The sequence below is a fragment of the Coregonus clupeaformis genome, unplaced genomic scaffold (assembly GCF_020615455.1).
Source record: "Coregonus clupeaformis isolate EN_2021a unplaced genomic scaffold, ASM2061545v1 scaf0077, whole genome shotgun sequence".
In the NCBI taxonomy this organism is placed as follows: Eukaryota; Metazoa; Chordata; class Actinopteri; order Salmoniformes; family Salmonidae; genus Coregonus; species Coregonus clupeaformis.
This window is the reverse complement of record NW_025533532.1, coordinates 179,269-198,691: the sequence shown is the minus strand read 5'-3', so window position 1 is coordinate 198,691 and position 19,423 is coordinate 179,269. Positions and strand designations below refer to the sequence as shown.

The following is a 19,423-nucleotide window of genomic DNA, read 5'->3' as shown; positions in this document are numbered from 1 at the left end:
TGTCAAGCATGGTGGAGGCAATGTCATGGTCTGGGGGTGCTATGGTGGTGGTAAAGTGGGAGATTTGTACAGGGTAAAAGGGATGTTGAAGAAGGAAGGCTATCACTCCATTTTGCAACGCCATGTCATACCCTGTGGACGGCGCTTGATTGGAGCCAATTTCCTTCTACAACAGGACAATAACCCAAAGCACAGCTCCAAACTATGCAATAACAATTTAGGGAAGAAGCAGTCAGCTGGTATTCTGTCTATAATGGAGTGGCCAGCACAGTCACCGGATCTCAACCCTATTGAGCTGTTGTGGGAGCAGCTTGACCGTAAGAAGTCCCCATCAAGCCAATACAACTTGTGGGAGGTGCTTCAGGAAGCATGGGGTGAAATCTCTTCAGATTACCTCAACAAATTGATAACTAGAATGCCAAAGGTCTGCAAGGCTGTAATTGCTGTAAATTGAGACACAATTATTAATTCTATTAAAAATCTAATCTAAAGTCTAATCTTGTCAATGACTACATTTCCTATGCGTTTTGCTATATTTCCTATTCAAACTAATTTCATGTATGTTTTTATGGAAAACAAGGACATTTCTAAGTGACCCCAAACGGTAGTGTATGTGTTATGGCTTTACTCCACCTGCTATATTGTGGATACAGATTTACCTGTCTAACAGAACACAGAGGGTGTTCTTTAATGGAAGCCTCTCCAACATAATCCAGGTAGAATCAGAAATTCCCCAGGACAGCTGTCTAGGCCCATTACTTTTTTCAATCTTTACTAATGACATGCCACTGGCTTTGAGTAAAGCCAGAGTGTCTATGTATGCGGATGACTCAACAGTATACATGTCAGCTACTACAGCGACTGAAAACACTTAACAAAGAGTTGCAGTTAGTTTCAGAGTGGGTGGCAAGGAATAAGTTAGTCCTAAATATTTATAAAACTTAAAGCATTGTATTTGGGACAAATCTTTCACTAAACCCAAAACCTCAACTAAATCTTGTAATAAATAATGTGGAAATTGAGCAAGTTGAGGTGACTAAACTGCTTGGAATAACCCTGGATTGTAAACTGTCATGGTCAAAACATATTGATACAACAGTAGCTAAGATGTGGAGAAGTATGTCCATAATAAAGCGCTGCTCTACCTTCTTAACAGCACTATCAACAAGGCAGGAACTACAGGCCATAGCTTTGCCACACCTGGACTACTGTTCAGTCGTGTGGTCAGGTGCCACAAAAAAGTTGCAATTGGCTCAGAACAGGGCAGCACGGCTGGCCCTTGGATGTACACAGAGAGCTAACATTATCTCCTGGCTCAAAGTGGAGCAGAGATTGACTTCATCACTGCTTGTGTTTATGAGAGGTGTTGACATGTTGGGGGCACCGAGCTGTCTGTTTGAGCTACTGGCGCACAGCTCGTCACCCATGCATACCACACAAGACATGCCACCAGAGGTCCCCAAGTCCAGAAAATACTATGGGAGGCGCACAGTACTACATAGAGCCATGACTACATGGAATTCTATTCCACATCAAGTAACTGATGCAAGTAGTAAGTTAGACTTAAAAAAACAGATTAAAAAAACACCTTATGGAACAGCGGGGACTGTGAAGCAAGACAAACATAGGCGCAGACACATGCATACACACTCACGATAACATACGCACAATACACACACGTACACATGGATTTTTGTCCTGTAGATATGTGGTAGTGGTGGAGTAGGGGCCTGAGGGCACACAGTGTGTTGTGAAATCTGTGAATGTATTGTAATGTTTTTAGAGTTGTATGAACTGCCTTGGCAGCAGCTAATGGGAATCCATAATAAATACAAATACAAATACTGTTATAATTTCCCCCAGGCACAGCCAGAAGGGGACTGGCCACCCCTCAGAGCCTGGTTCCTCTCTAGATTTCTTCCTAGGTTTCTGCCTTTCTAGGGAGTTTTTCCTAGCCACCGTGCTTCTACATGTACATTGCTTGTTGTTTGGGGTTTAAGGCTGAGTTTCTGTATAGCACTTTGTGACATCTGCTGATGTAAAAAGGGCTTTAAATATGAATTTGATTGATTGATTGAATGACTGCAACCCAATGCTTCCTGTAGTTGTTGATCAGTCTCTCACATCGCTGTGGAGAAATTCTGGCCCACTGTTGCATGCGGAACTGCTTTAACTCTGCGACATTTGTGGGTTTTCAAGCATGAACTGCCACATCATCTCAATTGGGATTAGGTCTGGACTTTGACTAGGCCATTCCACAACTTCAAATTTGTTTATTTTTTAGCCATTTTCATGTAGACTTGATTGTGTGTTTTGGATCATTGTCTTGCTGCATGACCCAGCTGTGCTTCAGCTTCAGCTCACAGACGGATGGCCTGACATTTTCCTATATAATTATCTGATACAGAGCAGAATTCATGGTTCCTTCTATTAAGGCAAGTCATCCTATTCCTAAGGCAGCAAAGTATTCCCAAACCATCACACCACCACCACCATGCTTGACCGTTGGTATGAGGTTCTTACTGTGTAATGCAGTGTTTGGTTTTCGCCAGGCATAATGGGCTCCCATGTCGTCCAAAAAGTTGACTCAAGTTTTCCAAAAAGCACCTGGAAGCACCTGGATGATCATCAAGACTCTTGGATCAGTGATTCCACCTGTTGAGCATCCCAGTGAAGTTCTGTGAGGGAACACCGGTGGCGCATTCCGTGTGAAGGCGTGAGGGAAATTCCTGTCTGACCAAAGACGACATTGACCCGCCCAGACCACAGTTTTACTGTGAGCTGCCCGGGGGAAGATACCTGATCCGCGAACATCTGAGGGACCTGTTTACTGAATTTCAGTAAGTCCATTTAAATGAAATTGTATATAAAAAAATTATAATAATAAAACCAATAAAGCTAAACATAGAAATGAAGAAAAGTACCATAGTCCTAGAAGAAGGCTAGAGCTAGTCTTAGAAGAAAGCTAGAGTGAGGACAGGAAAACCCCCTCTGACAATTGTCTGTAGGCATTTCTGAGAAGTGTCTACGTGGTCTGCGAACCACTGGTAATAGCACAAGGTGTTATTGAGCACAAGGTGTTATTTTATAAGTATAGGAAGTAGCTCAAGAGAACAGTTGAAGATACATATGTATGCATAGGAGAATCGTTGAAGATGCATAAGGAGTAATAAGGGAGATTACTGAGTGTGTTTGGGAATAGTACTAAGTGAATGTGGATGTGAGTATTGTGTGATTGACTAATTGACTGAACAGGGGTTTAGTCCCGGTGTGAGAGTTGTATAAGTGTGGGATGATGTGTTAAGCTGGATAAAAAAAAAAAAAAGTTAAACAAAGGGTTTAAGTATGGGAAAGGGAACTAGTAAGAGTAGGATGGAGGATCTGTGCTGGGAACCAAATGGCTGTGTAGTGTAATGGCAAAAAAAATTGGAAGGGTGGGTACTGGACCAAACAGAACACTGGACAAGATGGACAGATGGAGATTTCCCTGCTGATGGGACACTGAGCACATAAAAACTGGAGTATGTGAAAGACCAACTTGAAAGAAAATACAAGAAAGTTAAAGTGAAGTGGGACAATTTCAGAAAGTGGGAGAGAGAAGCAGAAAATGCAAAAGATAAAACTGTAAGAGGATTAAGATGGTAAAGCAAGTGGAACCGGAGAAGAAAGACAAAAAAGAAAGAAGAAGCCTGGCTGGCTGGCCTTTCTCCGAGGGGAACCCTTTCATTGGGCCCCCCTTGTATCCGCTACTGCCAAATCCTCCACCAGCAGACGGAGATGGTGGCCTCCCACCCTCTCATAACCCACTTGGGGGTGGGCCTGTTTGAGGAGCCAAGACTAGACAAGAACCAGAGCAAACGAGCAGAGAGAAAAAGAGGAGAGAGAACGTGAAGAAGAAGAGCTAGAGGAACGTAGAAAGGAAAGAGTGGAACAGAAGAGAAAATAAGAAATGAGAGGATGGAGCAAAATGCGAAGCCGAAGCCAAACACAGAGTAAAAGTAGAAAGAATGATGAGCGTGATCAGGAAGAATGTAGCAGTCAAGAAGAAGAAGAGGAAAAGAGAAGCAGCAACTAGGAGAGCAACGAAGGAAAAAGCAGAAAAGACAAGAAGAAGGATAAAAAAATCAATTTAAAAAAAGAAGCCTGAGGGAATGTTTCCAATAATATGCTACCCCAACCCCAATGGAGGTGAGATGTTGGAAATGGAGAGACCGTGGGATGTTGATGAAATAAAAGCGATAGTGGGCGATGTCACTGACCCAGCAAAATATGCTGTGAGGTTTGAGGAAGAGGTAAAAGCAATCATCTCCATGTACAACCCCACCACCAGCGAAATTGAAGAAATACTCATCCGCTGCTTGAAATTTAAATGGAAGGATTATAAACACGTGGGACCGCGATGTACTAGCGGCTAATCGTGGTGACCAGCTGGATGCAGTTTTACCTCTATAAAGGCTACTTTCCCCAAACACACAGACTGGCAGAAAATTCATTCCACGAAACAGGGAACTGATGAAAAATTTAGTGACTACATGGAAAGTGTGGAGACAGTCTTCCTCCAACACTCAGGCCTGGTGCCTGAACAAGACTCATACAGCAACCTATTGTGCCATGCTGTGGTGACAGGCCTGAGACAAGATCTGAAGACAGCTGTAACTACAACTTGTATTGCATGGGAAACGAAACCACTGTCTGAAGTAAAGCCATATCTCACCCATGCAGAAAGACAGTTGAAGGATAATGAAACTAAGGACGGAAAGACACTGAAGAAGGCAAAGCTTATGTACTACTCTGGAGGAGGAAGAGGACATTGAGGAAATGGCAGCAACCGTGGAATCCAAAGAGGCAGAGGAAGAGGTAGAGGCCGAGGGGCCCTTGCTGGAGCTGATGGAGGGAGAGACTGGAGCTGCTACAACTGTGGGAAGTTAAGGCATTTCTCAAGACACTGTCCTGGAGCAGGAGAAGGAAGTGGCCATCCCCACCTGTTGGCGTGCAGGTGGACAACCCATTTGGAAGAGGAGGTAGACGAGGGGGCTACCAAACATAGGATGAGGTGGAAACAGAACCAGAAGAAACCTGTCAAATGCTCAAATTGACCTCCTTGTCATCCCAAAACCCCCTTATTTACATTTTAGTTAATACAATTCCATTTTTGGTGGACACTGGGGCTGCAGTCTCAGTGTTGAAAATGTCTGACCCCCATTAGCTGCTACCAAGGCAGCAGCTACTCTTCCTGGGGTCCAGCAAAATTAAGGCAGTTCATACAATTTTAAAAACATGACATTACATTCACAGATTTCACAACACACTGTGTGCCCTAAGGCCCCTACTCCACCACTACCACATATCTACAGTACAAAATCCATGTGTATCTGTGTGTATATTGCGTATGTTATTGTGTGTGTGTGTATGCGCCTATGTTTGTGTTTCTTCACAGTCCCCGCTGTTCCGTAAGGTGTTTTTTATCTTCTTTTTTTTTAAATCTTATTTTACTACTTGCTTCAGTTACTTGATGTGGAATAGAGTTCCATGTAGTCATGGCTCTATGTAGTACTGTGCGCCTCCCATAGTCTGTTCTGGACTTGGGGACTGTGAAGAGACCTCTGGTGGCATGTCTTGTGGAGTATGCATGAGTGACGTAGCTGTGCGCCAGTAGTTCAAACAGACAGCTCCGTGCATTCAACATGTCAATACCTCTCATAAATACAAGTAGTGATGAAGTCAATCTCTCCTCCACTTTGAGCCAGGAGAGATGGACATGCATATTATTAATATTAGCTGTACAAGGGCCAGCCGTGCTGCCCTGTTCTGAGCCAATTGCAATTATCCTAACTCCTTTATTGTGGCACCTGACCACACAACATAACTATGCTTGGCACCTGAATGATCAACATGTTGAGGGGGAGCTGAGAGAGCAATCCCTCTTTTCCCCGTTGCATGTTAACTGGGCAGTGTCTGATCACCTACAGTACATTGTACTGCTGCTGTTCCCTCATGCAATTGCTACCCTGAATACCAACAGAGATGGTCAAAACAAACAGAGAAAGTTGAGATAACCATGAATGAGATATACAGAGGAGAAGACTTCATAGCAGCTGGAGTGTTGCTGACGGATACTAAGATGAGTCTGTATGAAGTCCCTGGCTCTGTTCCCCATTGTAGCTTATCAAAAGCTCCTGGAACACAATGAAAAGATGTGGGTGTTTGGATGAAGAAAGTGATGGAAGCAACTGATTGGGTGCCCTGGGAAGGAGAGGGAAAGTGGTCAGCTTCAACAGCAACTTTCTATTCCCAATACTGGGCTACTGCAATGACAGTACCAAGAAAATAACCAATTCCCGTAGAAATCATGCCTGTGGTATTACAAGATAATTCACACATTGATTGGCTAAAATATATACCTGAAGAACTGTGGGCTAAATCAAAGACCGACATTGGACACATGAAAGGAGCTGCGCCAGTTGTGGTCATTCCAAAAAGCACCCACAGACCTTACAAAGCTCAGTACCCTCTAAGCAAAGAAGCCGAAAAGGGTATCATTCCCATTCATCGTGCGTTAGTTGAAAGAGGCACTCTGGTTCCCTACCCGAATTCGCCCTGTAACACACTAATTTTACCTGTTAGGAAACCATCTGGTGATTATCGTTTTGTGCAAGACCTTAGAAAAGTAATAGTATCCCAGGTGCCTCCAGGTAGTTGTTGTTTTTCAGTAATTTATTTAGCTAATGCTGTCTTTAGCATCCCTGTGGCTGAAGAGTCACAGGAGTGGTTCTCATTTACATTTCTTGGTAAAAAAAAATATTTATATGGACGGTGATGCCTCAAGGCTACATTGAAACAGTAAGATTCAATTATGCCGGAGCTCCATTAAATATTTGGGTCATGACATTAATTCTGAGGGTCATGCCCTCTCCAAAGATAGATTAGAGGCAATGAACCTCTACGGGATCGGTGTCCCGTATAGGGGACGTTTGAGCTAACGTGCGCTAATGTGATTAGCATGACTGTTGTTAGTAACAGCAAACTTTCCGGGACATAGACATGTCTTATATGGGCAGAAAGCTTAAATTCTTGTTAATCTAACTGCACTGTCCAATTTACAGTAGCTATTACAGTGTAAAAAATATCATGCTATTGTTTGATGAGAGTGCACAACAACAACAAAATTATCACTACAACTAGTTTGATACATTCACCTCTGAAGGTAAATAATGTACTTACATTCAGTAATCTTGCTCTAATTTATCATCCTGAGGGTCCCAGAGATATAATGTAGCATAGTTATGTTTGATAAAATCAATTTTTATATTCAAATGTAGGAACTGGGTTCTACAGTTTGAACCCTTGCTGTCTCTGGCTCCACACCCACCCAGCCCGGTCATCTAGATGTGTGAAAGTTAGGGTATAAACTAATGATCCATCATGTATGACATTCCTGGGAGTGTGTAAACTTACATTTTGTATTACCATATCATTTTTATATGTTCTCTATAGTTATGTAATTGAAAATGTATCAATTGACCAATTCGGCACATTTGGGCAGACTTGAGACAAAATACTCCAGTATTGCAATGCTTCACTGAATCAATCTGAAACTTTGCAAAAACACTGCTGCCATCTAGTGGCCAAAATGTAAATTGCCTTTCTCCTGCGTTTCAAAGACGGTAAAGAAAAATATATATATAGAAAAAGCATGTTTCTTTGTTTGTATTATCTTTTATCAGATCTAATGTGTTATATTCTCCTACATTAATTTCACATTTCCACGAACTTCAAAGTGTTTCCTTTCAAATAACTAACTGTAAGTCGCTCTGGATAAGAGCGTCTGCTAAATGATTAAATGTAAATGTAAATGTAAATTGTATCAAGAATATGCATATCCTTGCTTCAGGTCCTGAGCTACAGGCAGTTAGATTTGAGAATGTCATTTTAGGCGAAGTTTAAAAAAAAGGGTCCGATCCTTAAGAGGTTAAAGCTTTGCCTAAATCTGTTACAAAGCAGCACATGATGTCTTTGTTGGGAGTGGCTGGTTACTGTCGTCCGTAGTTGAAAGACTATGCAGAGATAATTCAACCACTGCAGGATTGTATTCATGGGAGAAAGATGGAGGCGAGTGAAGTTGTGGTCTGGACTGGCATTGGTAAAAAGGCTGAGGTGGCATTGGTAAAATTTAAACAAACATTAATGTCTACCCCTTGCTTGGGTTTGCCAGACCATACTGTTGGTTATTATTCTAAAATACTGGAGACTGTAAACAGGGGAATGGTTTCCTGTTTGAGATCGGTAAAGGCTATAACTGAGGCTGTTTTGGCATGTTCTGATATTGTGGCAATGACTCCTCTAACCATACATGTGCCCCATGCTGTGCATGGGCAAGAACGGCTCATTTGATGCCTGCGAGACTGCTAGACTATCAGAACATTCTGTTGACAATGTCCCATGTTACTCTGAAACAATGTACAATTCTTAACCCTTCGACTCTTCTCCCTACAGCAGAGGCCAGTGAAGACCATGACTGTGACTTAGCTATTGAAGTTGACTGTAGTAGGTTGGACTTGAGAGACACCACGTTAGACAATCCGGACTTTGAGTTTTTTGTAGATGGATCTGCTCAGAGAAATGAAAAAGGGGAACCATTGGTTGGTTATGCTGTTGTGACCGTTTTGGAAACTATGGAGTGCTAGACTCCCCTCACACTTATCTGCCCAGGCTGCAGAACTATTTGGCTTGACTAGAGCTTGTATTTTGGTAAAGGACAGCTCTGTTAACATTTACACTTATAGTAGGTATAGTGCATGATTTTGGAACATTGTGGAAGAATAGAGGGTTTTTGATCTTGTCTGGAAAACAAATTGCACACAGTAATCTTGTTTGTCTCTGTTACAGGCTGTCCAACTGCCCTCCTCTATTTCTGTAATCAAGTGTCAGGCACATACTTCCTCTGAAGATAACATTTCTCTGGGGAACGCTAAGGCTGACTGCGCAGCTAAATTGGCTGCATCATCTTCTGTTTCCCCCCTCCTACAGATGGCAGCAGTTCCTGATTCCACTAACCCTTTCTCTGTTAATGGCATCGTTGCTCTTCAGGCAACGGCTGATGCATCAGAGAAACGCAAGTGGGCTGGGTGCTGTCATAAGGACGCCTCGGGTGTATGGCTGGATGAGTGGAGCAGAACAGCCATGCCCAGTTGTACTTTCCAATTCCTTGCCAAATTGTCACATGGTCAAGACAATGTGTCAAAAGGAGGGATGGTGGATCTTGTAAATAAGGGATGGTCAATCTTGTAAATAAATATTGGTGTACAATAGGTTTTACTGGGTTGCAGAACATTTCTGCAAGAAATGTTTGATTTGCATGACTAACCATGTTGTTCGCGGCATTTCAGTATACCCTGCGTCCCATCCAATGCCTGAAGGACCCTTTGAGCACTTAATGATGGACTTCATTGAGTTGACCCCTTGTGAGGGGAACAAGTATTGTTTGGTGATTATTGACATGTTTTCTAAATGTATTGAATCTTTCCCTTGCAGGAAAGCCACAGCGGCTGCTGTGGCGAAAGCACTCGTGAGAGAGATCATACCCAGGTGTGGTCTGCCATAAAAAATCTCTTCCAACAATGGTCGACATTTTGTGAATGAGATTGTTCAGTCCCTGTCAGAGGCTTTGCAGATTGATTTGAGAACCCATTGTGCCTATCGTCCTCAATCTGGGGGTGCGGTAGAATGGGCGAACCAAACTGAAAACAAAATTGATTGAACTAATTGGTGAAACAAGCCTGACATGGCTAAATGTGCTTCCATTGGCACTGATGAGTATGAGAGGCAGATCCCATACAGTCACTGGTCTCTCTCCACACGAGGTGCTGACTGGCCGTCCCTAGTGGATGACTAATACACCTTTACCCCAGGACAGGTTGTCCCTGCAAGGAATGGAGGAAGACATGGTTGAGTACTGTGTCACCCTTAACAGTGTTCTTAAGACTCTCTTTCCCCGGTTGAAGGCGTCTTTGCTGAACCTGGCAGGTGGAGCTGAGCACTGTTTAAACCCAGGGGATTTCATGGTGGTCAAAGACTTCAGGAGAAAGAGTTGGAAGGACCCCCGTTGGAGAGGGCCGTACCAAGTTCTTCTGACCACCCCCACTGCGGTGAAGGTTGCTGAAAGAATACCTGGATCCACGTGTCGCACTGCAGACGAGCTCCTGAGTGGCGCAGTGGTCTAAGGCACTGCATCGCAGTGCTAACTGTGCCACTAGAGATCCTGGTTCGAATTCCTCTTGTAAGAAACCTGACAGAGGGTGAGATGAGTCCTGAGCCAAAGGGACGAACGCAGGCCCGGAGTAGTGGCCCAGAAGTAGATGGTCATCCGAGAAGGAGAGCCCTGCTGGGCCCTCATAACCATGAGGTCAATCTGTTCCTCTCTAGAGCAGAAATGATTGCTAACCTTACATCTGGGCAAAAAGAGTGTTGGGTATGTGGGTTTGGGCAGGTCAAGGGGGCACTTGTTTAATGCTCCTCAAGAGGATGGTGAGACTGATGAGCTGCCGACGCTGGATGAGCTTCCCTTTCCCCATGTAGATAAGGACGATGAGTGATAATTGAAGGTTGTTTTTGTTTGACAAGTTTAGAAGGTGATGTCATCTAAATCAAGAATCTGTTTCCATTACGTGGAACACTGTCCATAATTGAAGTAGATCCAAGTAAATGTTTTAGTACCGAATATTGAGCTGATAAGTCAGCACCAACTTTTTGAAGGCCCTAGCGGATTTGTTAAACAACAGGTTTTATATTTTGACTTGTTGATATCCCAGGGACAGTTAGTACAGAACATATGTCAATGCAACCCGATTGTGGTAAGAGCTATGGAAACAATAAACATTGAGAGATGTATTTACCTCTGAGTCTACAGATCCCTTGTGTATGTGTGTGTATTTTTTTTATAGATTCACTCCCGTTGATAGAAGTATAACCTTGCCTGTAGATTTTACCTTTATTATGATGATAGTATTTCCATAAATTAAATTGTGTAATGAAGCATGTGTGTAACTGTATGAAGCGAAGGTCTTAAGTTAAACCATTCTACTGCAATGGTTTTACAAGTGTAAGGGCTATGAAATAAGGATCAGTTACTAGTTGGATTATACAACCCAGAATGAAGGGTTTGAAAGTGTCTGTGGTTTTATGGGTTCATTTCGCTTACTTTTAATAGAAGTATTTTTATAGAACCTCCTTTGATAGTTTAAGCCATAATCTAATGATTACCTTAAAATGTAACAATCGTTATCACAGAAGTGATAAAAGGAGGGAGTATAATGGAAAATGTTATGTTTGAAGAGATGACCTTGAATTGTACACAGTATGCATCTTCTCTCAGGTAACTGTGACCTCCTCCTCAAACCAATTGGCAGAAGTCCCAGAATATGTTCTGGAAGTTAAGATAGGAGACGTTGCTCAGTTTCTTAGGAAACGGAGCCCGCGCGATAACAGCCAGTCACCTGCAGGAACCAACTCTATGAACATTGCCTATGTAGCTTTTTTGTGTAGCAGTATATAAGAGGACTGAAGGGACCGCCTGGCGGAGCTTGTGGCAGACTTGTACATTGTACGTGTGTTTGTTTTAACCTCTCCGGTTAAGTGATAATAAAGAGTGATTCATTTAATATTGACTTCAGGTGTCCCTGGTGTTGAATTTCCACCATAAGAGCAAAATAAATAATGCTGCAAGAAAATAATTAGGAAAGGCAAGAACAAATTAATTGTAAATGAATGCAAAAAAAAAAAAAATCTGTGAAACCTTTTCAATGATGGAGCGATTGCGATGAAACGCTTCCCTCTTTACCTGCATTTTTTTTTATATCTTTGGTTTACGTTACCCTGCCCTTTGCTTTCACTGCCTTTTTGGGGGGTTGCAATGTTTTGGCGCATTCATTCCATGTAGGTTGGGTTAAGCGGGAGCCTAAGATAATGCATTGTTCAACTGGTTTTGGAGTGACAGGTCCGCCTCACCCAGTGTTTTGATTTAGAATTTTAGGACCCCTGTAGGCATAAAAAAAATATAGACATTTAAAAAAATCAAATATGGAATTTGGCCTTTACTGTTATATCCCATAACACATTCATAAATGACATAGTAAAAAAATGTATCATAAGGAATAAGGTTTTGAAGAGTCTGTCCTATATCTGAGAGATGACCGATGTTTGGTCCCTTTATTAGTGGCACTTTTGACCCCCTATGCAAGTTGTGCCATTTTTACAGCCCGGTACAAGGCTACCTTCAGACAACTCTCCTGAAGCTTGTGTGCGTCATAGAGCAAAACAACCGACACCTTCTTGAGAGTCTCCCGTTTTGACATTGGTGACTTATACATTTAGCTCAAACGGTTCGGTCTGGACAGTCAGTTTTGTGAGAAGACCTCTTCAAAAATTAGAACGTCCGCGTCAGAGTTCAGACAACTGCCGTAAAGCTTGTGGATGTCGTAGAGCAAAACAAATGACACTGTCGTGTTAGTGAGAGTCTCATCTTTCAATGGTGGTGTAGCTCAAACTGTTATTAGTTTGTAGCTCAAACAGATTGGGTTTTACAGGCGATTTCATGACTATTTTCTTGGCCGGAAAAACAGGGCTTTTACAAGCCTCATGTTATGGTAAGTCTCTAGCATAAGCACACGGGGAGCTATTCAATACTCAAAATGACTTCACTTGGTGACGCAAGGATGTGTCAATTGACTCTAGGGGTTTTTAAAAGAAGAAGAAAAAATGTGGACACCGGCAGTGAAATGTCACACTTTTTCAGTGTATTATCTGTATGCTATGTTACCTTAGAAGGGCACTGCAAAGAGAGGCCAGGAGAGAAGTCTTGGGTGCAGGTCTTGTTCCCCACTGGTTCCAACTGAGAGAAAGGTCAAATCAAGTCACTTTGTGCAACTTTACAGCAAAAGATTTATGAAGTACTTGCACCTGTGAAGTTTTTCTCAGAAGGGGAATAAAACAAAACCCACAGCTAAAATATGTAACTGTTAAGTTCCACTATTCATCGTAAGGCTACTTCAGCTAATATTATTAAAAACTGTAGAATGATTGTAATTGTATGAAAGGAGCCCCCACCATGTTGTTCCATAGAGCACGGGCCATGAGGGAGTGGGCTTTCTGACTGAGGTGGAAACAGTCTGGAGAGAAGTAGGAACGATCAGGACGGCCATCCTAAAAGAGGCAATATGAAGAATACATCACAAAATTATTCCCTGCATGCATGATAGTCCAGTCGTTAACAGTATGAATCCATGCATACAATACAGGAGGATATTCATATACATTTCAAGAGGGGCTCCTCTCAGAGCTAGAGCTCCTCTCAATGCAAATAGTAAAGAAATAACACTTTGCACTGCATAATTATTCCATTAAGTTAAGGGAATTCATGATGTAATAACCTTGAAATAGGTATGAATGCACAGGTAGTTACATAGCACTAATAAGGGCATAGTAACTGAATATGTGATACCAATTCTAAAGTGTGACCATATTTTTACTTTCAGAAATGTTTTCCAGAAATGACCTCATTGGACAGAAAGGGGCACACCTCCCCTCATATATGCCATACAACAAACATTTAAGAAAACATTTGATGTAAGCAACTAAACTTCCATATATAATATACTTCCATATACTGTATATGAATGTTGCCTCTCACCGTGTCGTACATTATTTCCAAGGTAATGTACAGATCGTCGGCATTTATCCCTTACTTAGCTTAACAAGGGTATCAGTTTCGTATGTAATTTGTTAGATAACACTTGGGAGTTTCTGATTATATTAATGTTTGCAAATAAACGCCACTTCGTTTAGTTGGTCTTATTAAGAACAATTCGTTATACTATGAGGTTGTTCCCACTTTTCCAAATTTGCAAATTAATGACGTAGAACTTTTGGATAAATGCATTTAATTACATTATAATAATGAAGTTTATTGCTATGGGAGTGATAAACCCATGTTTTGTGATAGACCCACCTTTTACCTTTACTGTCCAGTTATCCCAAAAGTTAAAGAAACCCATTTTAAAACACCCATAAGAGCGAAAATTCACTTTTTTTTCAGCTGAAAAACTATTCCCATAACTTACCCATAATGTTGCACAACGATTTGTCAATAAGTCATAATTTTAGTCAAAGCATGATATGATTGGGCTTGAACTTCGATATTTTCTGTGTGAATTGCGTGTTTCTCCTCTATGAGATGACGTGCTAATATTTTTCAGTCTAAGTTTCTTTTCAGGGCTGGGTTTTATTTGAATGTTACCACCCACCAGCATGGCAATGTTTATTAATCAGAAACACCTGCAAAGTCGCGAACTGAGCTGAGCCAAATAGCTTTTTGCAATACCTGGCTAATCTTTTGGAATATGGTGTAGGCCTAGTAAAAAAAACAAAAAAACAGCAACAACAGATAACATTAACTACCTAGATCACGTTAGCATGCTAGCTAGCTACACTGACGGCTGTCAGTGCCCTACTAGAATAGAATAGAATAAAACGTTATTGTCCATCCAGGATGGACATTTTTCTTTGGCATCACCTTCCATTAAAAGGATCACATACACATACATTCTCACATCATACACATTAAAACCAGTCATGTTGCATACACTACTTGTTATTTATCCACTCCATGTGGAAATCACCACAAAGTGTCCACCCCCAATTAGTGGAAATGTATTAGCAGCCTGCATCATTCTTCAGAGGTGGAACCTAAACTAACATTTCTGCTCTAGGACAGCGATTACATTGAAAAAGGGGCGGCATTGCCATCTGGTGGGGGCCTTTCAAAAATGTTCTTCCAGCTACCCTGTTAATGAATTTTTACATAATAGGTTACATTTTGACAAAACACCTTGTGTCTTTTCGCTACTCTGATTCGGAATCTCTTGATCATAATTTTTTTTCATGCAGCCATACTAGATAACTATGGTTTGAAATTCATGAATGGTCATGTAACACCCCCCGTTTACTGCAGAATAGAAATATGACCTGAATATTGATCTGTGACTAACACACAATCCTCTGACTTTGTGTAATATCCTAAACCAGGTTAACAAGTCCCCACCATATAATTAGCATACATGTTGTAGTTCACTATGTTGGAAAATGCACTCTTAATGGTTAGAATTAACAACACACTCTTATACCAGCGGGCCTTCATAGAAGGACTCAGAGTTTAATGACAGACAAAAATGAACAGGATATGGCCACTGGCAATAAAAGGGATTCACTCAACCAGTAATCAACATGGTGTAATACAGTAAATGGCATGAACATCCGTTTAAATGAACATCCTTGTCAATGTTGAAAAACACATTTAACCAGGTATACTATGGTTGAGAAATATCACCTTAGCTACTGATACTAATAAGGAATAGTACATTATACAATCATAATGAGAAATACACAATGTAAAAGAACCCAAACAAAAGTACCTGTACCAACATCGTGGGTATACCTCTTTAATGTTGCAGGCCTGACTGACGCTTGGGTGCAGTGAGGTAGGTTGTACTAGCCTACCACTTCAGGCTGAACGCAACCCAACAAAAATAAGATAAACACTGACCTTGTGCCACAAAGCACACTGTTCCTCATTCACGATGTTACCACAGAGCTTTCAAACCCAGAGGCGCAACATCACAATACTTCCGGGAATGGGTCGCGAAGCAGACTCGACAGACCATACCAGGGTTTGGAAAGTCAATGGGAGAAGTGAAAAATGTGTCCTTAGTTGTAAATTTTCGCGAAATCTAAAGGCAAAACCTAGATTCGAGCCAATGTCTTAAGTAGTTGAAATTGTCATTACTACAACCTACTGAAAGTCATAAACTGACACGTTTTCATTTTTGTCAAAAACAACTTTATATCGAAGGAGTGCCTTTGATTTGATGGCCTAGACATGCAGTTCGGTGCGACATGACCGTTAGAACCAATGATGTGTTTCTGCGCATGAGCTGTGGTAACTATCATCGCTATGAAATTGCCTACAAGTGTGATCGGGATTTCTATTGGAGAAGCAGTTTCTGCCTGTCTTCATACTGTACTACACTGCTCAAAAAAAGGGAACACTAAAATAACACATCCTTGTCACGCCCTGGCTCTGGGGACTCTTAAATGTTGAGCCAGGGTGTGTCGTTTCTATGTTAAGTTTTTCTATGTTTAGGTTCTAGATCGTTTAGATCTATGTTGGCCAGGGTGGTTCCCAATCAGAGGCAGCTGTAGCTCGTTGTCTCTGATTGGGGACCATACTTAGGCAGCCTTTTGGCACCAGTCTGTGTGGGATCTTGTTCCGTGTGAGGTATGTTATTTTGTCTACCTTGGACTTATACGTATCGTTTGTTTGTTGTTTTGTCATGTGTTCAGTACTAAATAAATATGTACGCTTATCACGCTGTGCCTTGGTTCCACGAATCCTTAAACGAGCGTGACAGAAGATCCCACCAAAATAGGACCAACCAGCGTGTCCAGGAGCAGACAGCCTGGACCTGGGAGGAGATCCTGGACGGGAAGGGATCCTGGACTTGGGAGGAGATTCAGGCCGGAATGGATCGCCGTCCTTGGGAGGAGACTGTGGAGGCGCGCTATAGAGAGGAGCAGCGGCAACGCAGAGGGTGCCGGCCGAGGAGGAAGCCCGAGAGACCGCCCCAATAATTTTTTAGGGGGGGGCTAAAAGGGTGGTTGGCGGAGCCTAGTGTTAGAGCAGAGCCAACTCCCCGTACTCATGCTAAGAAGCGTGTGACTGGGCAGGCTCCGTGTTATGCGGAGCCACGTACTGTGCCGCGAGTGTTCCGGCACATTCCTGTACGTCTGAGCCTGATTCCTGCACGTTTGAGCAGACACATGCACATTTGTGGCCTGCTGGAGGTCATTTTGCAGGGCTCTGGCAGTGCTCCTCCTGCTCCTCCTTGCACAAAGGCGGAGGTAGCAGTCCTGCTGCTGTGTTGTTGCCCTCCTACGGCCTCCTCCACGTCTCCTGATGTACTGGCCTGTCTCCTGGTAGCGCCTCCATGCTTTGGACACTAAGCTGACAGACACAGCAAACCTTCTTGCCACAGCTCGCATTGATGTGCCATCCTGGATGAGCTGCACTACTTGAGCCACTTGTGCCACTAGAGATCCTGGTTCGAATCCAGGCTCTGTCGCAGCCGGCCGCGACCAGGAGACTCATGGGCGGCGCACAATTGGCCCAGCGTTGTCCAGGGTAGGGGAGGGAATGGCCGGCAGGGATGTAGCTCAGTTGATAGAGCATGGCGTTTGCAACGCCAGGGTTGTGGGTTCGATTCCCACGGGGGGCTAGTATAAAAAAATTATATATATATATGTATTCACTAACTGTAAGACGCTCTGGATAAGAGCGTCTGCTAAATGACTAAAATGTAAAATGTAAATGTAACTTGTGTGGGTTGTAGACTCCGTCTCATGCTACCACTAGAGTGAAAGCACCGCCAGCATTCAAAAGTGACCAAAACATCAGCCAGGAAGCATAGGAACTGAGAAGTGGTCTGTGGTCACCACATGCAAAACCAGTCCTTTATTGGGGGTGTCTTGCTAATTGCCTATAATTTCCACCTGTTGTCTATTCCATTTGCACAACAGCATGTGACATTTATTGTCAATCAGTGTTGCTTCCTAAGTGGACAGTTTGATTTCACAGAAGTGTGATTGACTTGGAGTTACATTGTGTTGTTTAAGTGTTCCCTTAATTTTTTTTGAGCAGTGTATTTTTTGTTACGTTTCTTCTGATCAGAGGAACCCCCCGGCTTGCGGGCCGTGGGCGCTATCTGATCTCCAAGGGAAAAAGCGACCAAAGATTATCAGAGGGATTTTCTGCACAAGGTGAAAGTAAGTTGGCAAAGATATTTATAGTGGGGGAAAAAAGTATTTAGTCAGCCACCAATTGTGCAAGTTCTCCCACTTAAAAAGATGAGAGAGGCCTGTAATTTTCATCATAGGTACACGTCAACTATGACAGACAAAATGAGAAAAAAAATCCAGAAAAATCACATTGTAGGATTTTTAATGAATGTATTTGCAAATTATGGTGGAAAATAAGTATTTGGTCAATAACAAAAGTTTCTCAATACTTTGTTATATACCCTTTGTTTGCAATGACACAGGTCAAACGTTTTCTGTAAGTCTTCACAAGGTTTTCACACACTGTTGCTGGTATTTTGGCCCATTCCTCCATGCAGATCTCCTCTAGAGCAGTGATGTTTTGGGGCTGTCGCTGGGGCAACACAGACTTTCAACTCCCTCCAAAGATTTTCTATGGGGTTGAGATCTGGAGACTGGCTAGGCCACTCCAGGACCTTGAAATGCTTCTTACGAAGCCACTCCTTCGTTGCCCGGGCGGTGTGTTTGGGATCATTGTCATGCTGAAAGACCCAGCCACGTTTCATCTTCAATGCCCTTGCTGATGGAAGGAGGTTTTCACTCAAAATCTCACGATACATGGCCCCATTCATTCTTTCCTTTACACGGATCAGTCATCCTGGTCCCTTTGCAGAAAAAACAGCTCCAAAGCATGATGTTTCCACCCCCATGCTTCACAGTAGGTATGGTGTTCTTTGGATGCAACTCAGCATTCTTTGTCCTCCAAACACGACGAGTTGAGTTTTTACCAAAAAGTTCTATTTTGGTTTCATCTGACATTCTCCCAATCCTCTTCTGGATCATCCAAATGCATTTTAGCAAACTTCAGATGGGCCTGGACATGTACTGGCTTAAGCAGGGGGACACGTCTGTCACTGCAGGATTTGAGTCCCTGGCGGCGTAGTGTGTTACTGATGGTAGGCTTTGTTACTTTGGTCCCAGCTCTCTGCAGGTCATTCACTAGGTCCCCCGTGTGGTTCTGGGATTTTTGCTCACCATTCTTGTGATCATTTTGACCCCACGGGGTGAGATCTTGCGTGGAGCCCCAGATCGAGGGAGATTATCAGTGGTCTTGTATGTCTTCCATTTCCTAATAATTGCTCCCACAGTTGATTTCTTCAAACCAAGCTGCTTACCTATTGCAGATTCAGTCTTCCCAGCCTGGTGCAGGTCTACAATTTTGTTTCTGGTGTCCTTTGACAGCTCTTTGGTCTTGGCCATAGTGGAGTTTGGAGTGTGACTGTTTGAGGTTGTGGACAGGTGTCTTTTATACTGATAACAAGTTCAAACAGGTGCCATTAATACAGGTAACGAGTGGAGGACAGAGGAGCCTCTTAAAGAAAAAGTTACAGGTCTGTGAGAGCCAGAAATCTTGCTTGTTTGTAGGTGACCAAATACTTATTTTCCACCATAATTTGCAAATAAATTAATAAAAAATCCTACAATGTGATTTTCTGGATTATTTTTTCTCAATTTGTCTGTCATAGTTGACGTGTACCTATGATGAAAATTACAGGCCTCT

At 42.5% G+C, this 19,423-nt stretch overlaps 1 protein-coding gene across 1 annotated transcript in view; it reads right to left on the bottom strand.

Annotated features, from left to right (window-relative positions):
- The window catches only part of LOC121538952 (phospholipase B1, membrane-associated-like), a 73,479-nt gene that overhangs the window by 34,264 nt on the left and 19,792 nt on the right, over positions 1 to 19,423 (bottom strand). The window contains exons 9-10 of the mRNA XM_041847110.1: positions 13,102 to 13,197; positions 12,815 to 12,886 (exon numbers count right to left, since the gene is read on the bottom strand). Coding sequence (XP_041703044.1) covers positions 12,815 to 12,886; positions 13,102 to 13,197 — 168 coding nt within the window. The remainder of the gene's footprint in view (positions 1 to 12,814; positions 12,887 to 13,101; positions 13,198 to 19,423) is intronic.